This window comes from Nylanderia fulva, unplaced genomic scaffold, assembly GCF_048542155.1.
Source record: "Nylanderia fulva isolate GAGA-0341 unplaced genomic scaffold, ASM4854215v1 Scaffold8, whole genome shotgun sequence".
Lineage (NCBI taxonomy): Eukaryota > Metazoa > Arthropoda > Insecta > Hymenoptera > Formicidae > Nylanderia > Nylanderia fulva.
In genome coordinates this window covers 3,438,533-3,442,060 of record NW_028190916.1, presented here as the reverse complement: position 1 = coordinate 3,442,060, position 3,528 = coordinate 3,438,533, and the positions used below count along the sequence as shown (strand labels likewise).

At 30.8% G+C, this 3,528-nt stretch overlaps 2 protein-coding genes across 2 annotated transcripts; one reads left to right on the top strand and one right to left on the bottom strand.

Annotated features, from left to right (window-relative positions):
• Positions 1-63: 63 nt before the first annotated feature.
• Positions 64-1,496, top strand: LOC114936492 (putative methylthioribulose-1-phosphate dehydratase). The gene is made up of 5 exons (XM_085489309.1): positions 64-291; positions 395-489; positions 582-850; positions 933-1,134; positions 1,246-1,496. The coding sequence occupies exons 1-5, from the start codon at positions 253-255 to the stop codon at positions 1,364-1,366; spliced, it is 726 nt and encodes a 241-aa protein (XP_085345435.1). The 5' UTR covers positions 64-252; the 3' UTR covers positions 1,367-1,496.
• On the bottom strand, positions 1,422-3,528 carry LOC114936464 (CWF19-like protein 1). The gene is made up of 3 exons (XM_029309667.2): positions 2,758-3,528; positions 1,997-2,648; positions 1,422-1,914 (listed from the first exon to the last, which is right to left on the bottom strand). The coding sequence occupies exons 1-3, from the start codon at positions 3,369-3,371 to the stop codon at positions 1,615-1,617; spliced, it is 1,566 nt and encodes a 521-aa protein (XP_029165500.2). The 5' UTR covers positions 3,372-3,528; the 3' UTR covers positions 1,422-1,614.

The window sequence follows — 3,528 nt, the reverse complement described above, 5'->3', positions numbered from 1 at the left end:
ATGCCATCATTCTTGAGATTTTAATGTATGTTCCAAAACTCATTGAGAAATGTCCAAATTTTTTGTCCAGAAACTGCGTTTGTGTCTTTTACACATATGCAAATCTTTATGCATATATTCATTAATATTCGAAAATAACACATCTTTATATCCCATTATATATCACTGTTTTGTTATCTATGTGATAAAAGTTCTACTTTGATAGATACACGTAATTACGTAGTTGCTCTTGCATTCATTTTAGAAGAAAAAATGTCATTGGAAGCTTATTATGATCCAAACTATGACAAAGTATGATACAAGCTGCTCATATAAGTGATAATTTATATAAAATTAAATTTTACAATTAATGAATTTATCAAATTATTCTAAGAAAATTGATTATTTTTTACAGGAACATCCAAGAAATCTTATTCCAGAACTATGTAGGCAATTCTATAATCTTGGATGGGTGACTGGTACAGGAGGCGGTATCTCAATTAAACATGAGTTAATATTTACTATTTGTTCTAGAAAAAATTTATTTTTGTAAAAAATTAATATTGGAAATATTAAAATGTTTGTTAAAATTTTTGTTACAGAGATAAGATCTACATAGCTCCTTCCGGTGTACAAAAAGAGCGGATGATGCCCAATGATATGTTTGTACAAGATATTAATGGAACAGATTTGGAATTACCACCACCAGAAAAGAAATTAAAGAAGTCACAATGTACTCCACTATTTATGTGTGCTTATTTAAGGAGGAATGCAGGTGCTGTGATTCACACACATTCTAAATTTGCTGTAATGGCAACATTATTATGGCCCGGAAAAGAAGTCAAACTCACGCATCTTGAGATGATAAAAGGTATACATTTAAATTATTTTAAAGATAATTTACACTTAAAAATGAGATTTAAAGATGATTTAAAGTAGTTGAATTAATGCAGGTATATGGAATCAAAAAGAGGGCAAAGCATATCGTTATGATGAGGAATTGGTAATACCAATCATAGAAAACACTCCCTTTGAGAAAGATTTAAGAGATGATTTAGACGACATTATCGTTCGTTATCCTGAAACTTGTGCAGTTTTGGTACGCAGGCATGGGATTTATGTATGGGGTGATTCTTGGCAACAGGCAAAAACTATGTATGTTGTTCCATTCAAGTATTATCAAATATTTTCCCATTAGTAAAATGAAATTTATTTGTAATAATTTTTTATTTTAATCTTTACAAATATTTTGTTTCTTTTTTACAGGACAGAATGTTATGATTATTTGCTTGACATTGCAGTTCAAATGAAACAATTTGGATTAGATCCACAGACAACTCCAAGTAATTATGAATTAAAATACCAAGGAAATGTAACAATTTTGTAATACAAATCTAATTTTTGTCATAAATGTATATATCATAAAACTATATACATATATACTATATATATATATCTTAGATATGTGCATATAAAAAATGTTTATACAAATTAAAATAAAAAATGAATTATGAGAACTGATTAAAGAATAATTATATGTATTTATAAATAGAACTGATTACAATTATACTTCATGTATTAGTAAATACATTTTTTACGGATATAAATTATAATTATTTAAAAAGTAGTAGAAATTTAAGTATCTATGTCAAATGGCACGAATTGTTTCCTAATTTTCTTTGCTACTTCGGTTTCTTCCTCTTGACTCATATGACAATCCTTCCAGTCGGATCTATCATTGATATCTAATATTCTGTCAGATGCTAATACTTCTCTACCAAATTGTAAGGGGAAATCTTTTTTAATTCTGTAATATAACATCTCTCCATTTGGTAATTCTACATAAAAATATAGGGCACCAGGTTTTGCAATTTGCTGTAAATCTGTATGCTGTGGCAACTCCATTATTTTGAAATTATTACATTCAGCTAGTTCCTAAACAAAAATTCATACATATTAAATGTTAGCTGCAACAATAAAAAAACATTAAGCTTTAGTAATGTGAAAAGAGAAATACCTCAAACATTTCTTTCAGGGCTGGTGCTTGATTTTTATGAACAGGTACTGCTTGCAGTTGACAATGAGATGTTTTAAAATTTCTCTCAAAAAATACTGGCACTCTATCAGTACTTTCATAGTATTGTGTCACAGCTTTCTTGTAAAGATCCATCTCTTCCTTCACATTCTTTGGTAGGATTGATAGACTCTGATGATGTGTTATTGGCAAAATTAAAAGATGATCCTCTACCAAACCACCCTTTGCTAATGCTAAATAGATTTCTGTACCAACAGAAATCACCAGATGCTTGGAAACCACTGGACTAGATAAGCAGAACCAACATTTTGACTGATCAAATTCCAGTTTTGGCTTTTTATTGTGATTATCATTCTGATGACGTGATCTCTTCCCATTGTCCTTCGAATCCATATCGTAGAAGAACTGTGTATGAGCTTGATTCTGCGTCATTGGATCATCAGATAGCATAGATGTGGGATATGGACTCAATGTCTCATCTGTTGTTTTCATAATTAAATCTGATAGCCTACTTCTATCAACAGGAGTTAAATTTAATGCATACAACCATTTTTTCTTGTTAATATTCATTACTGGTGCCAGAGCTATGAACCTAGTGGCTATTTCCATATTTCCATCGCTCTGACTCTGATTCCTGTAATAAAAATATTCAGAGTTGAAATACACATATCTTAATTTAAACATGATAATTTTTATATACGAATTCTTCAGATCTGTTAAAAAATTTAAAAAAATGTACTTACCTGTATGGTGGTCGTTCATAATAAATTCCTTCCAATGCTGAGACATGATATCTAGGTTTAATATGAGTAGCCAACCAAGCAATTAATTTGGAACCCTGATATTTGCATTCTGGTTTATTAGTGTCAAGATTAGTTATGCCGTCTGGCCAAGGAGATGTCAATAAGACATCTACACCGCGAAAACTCGGTTGACCTTTCAAGCAACTGTTTTTGATGGATGTAACATCATGTTCATTGAAATATATGTCTTTGTTCTCAGTCATTACTTTCTCAATTCCACTGAGATATGCTATTTTAAGACCTGAACTAGCAGTATAAAGACCACGTTTTCCAAGATAGGTGAGATTTTGACAGATCTCATATCCATCCTTATCGGTGTAATATTCCAGATCAGATTCCCTGTTAGGGCCAATAATATACGTCGGTACTGTAATAGTTTTCTCGCAGGACTTGTAGGGTTCCAACTCGGAATTATCTTCACCAAAAAAATTACCAACGCATAACAAGAAATCGAATGGCCCACTCTTCTTGTTGATAGCGTCCACTTTGGAAAATAGGAATTTGAAGTGTCCCTCCACGTCTCCACAAATAAGAACTTTCTGCTTATCACTCATGATATAACTAATAATATGCAATAATATGCACAGTTTACGATATCAATAGTTAACAAAATAATGTTTCAGTGTTTTTCTCAAACACTCTGGATTTAATATAGGCTAAGTCTACTTTTAGAGATTTGTTTTCATACTGATTTGAGTCATAGAAAATAAA

Coding starts and splice junctions, on each gene's coding strand:
- LOC114936464 (XM_029309667.2), bottom strand. CDS start 3,371: ATGAGTGATAAGCAGAAAGTTCTTATTTGTGGAGACGTGGAGGGACAC. Junction 2,649..2,757: donor TATGAACGACCACCATACAG/GTAAGTACATTT, acceptor TTTTTATTACAG/GAATCAGAGTCAGAGCGATG. Junction 1,915..1,996: donor CCCTGAAAGAAATGTTTGAG/GTATTTCTCTTT, acceptor ATTTTTGTTTAG/GAACTAGCTGAATGTAATAA.
- LOC114936492 (XM_085489309.1), top strand. CDS start 253: ATGTCATTGGAAGCTTATTATGATCCAAACTATGACAAA. Junction 490..581: donor GGTATCTCAATTAAACATGA/GTTAATATTTAC, acceptor TTTTTGTTACAG/AGATAAGATCTACATAGCTC. Junction 851..932: donor GCATCTTGAGATGATAAAAG/GTATACATTTAA, acceptor GAATTAATGCAG/GTATATGGAATCAAAAAGAG.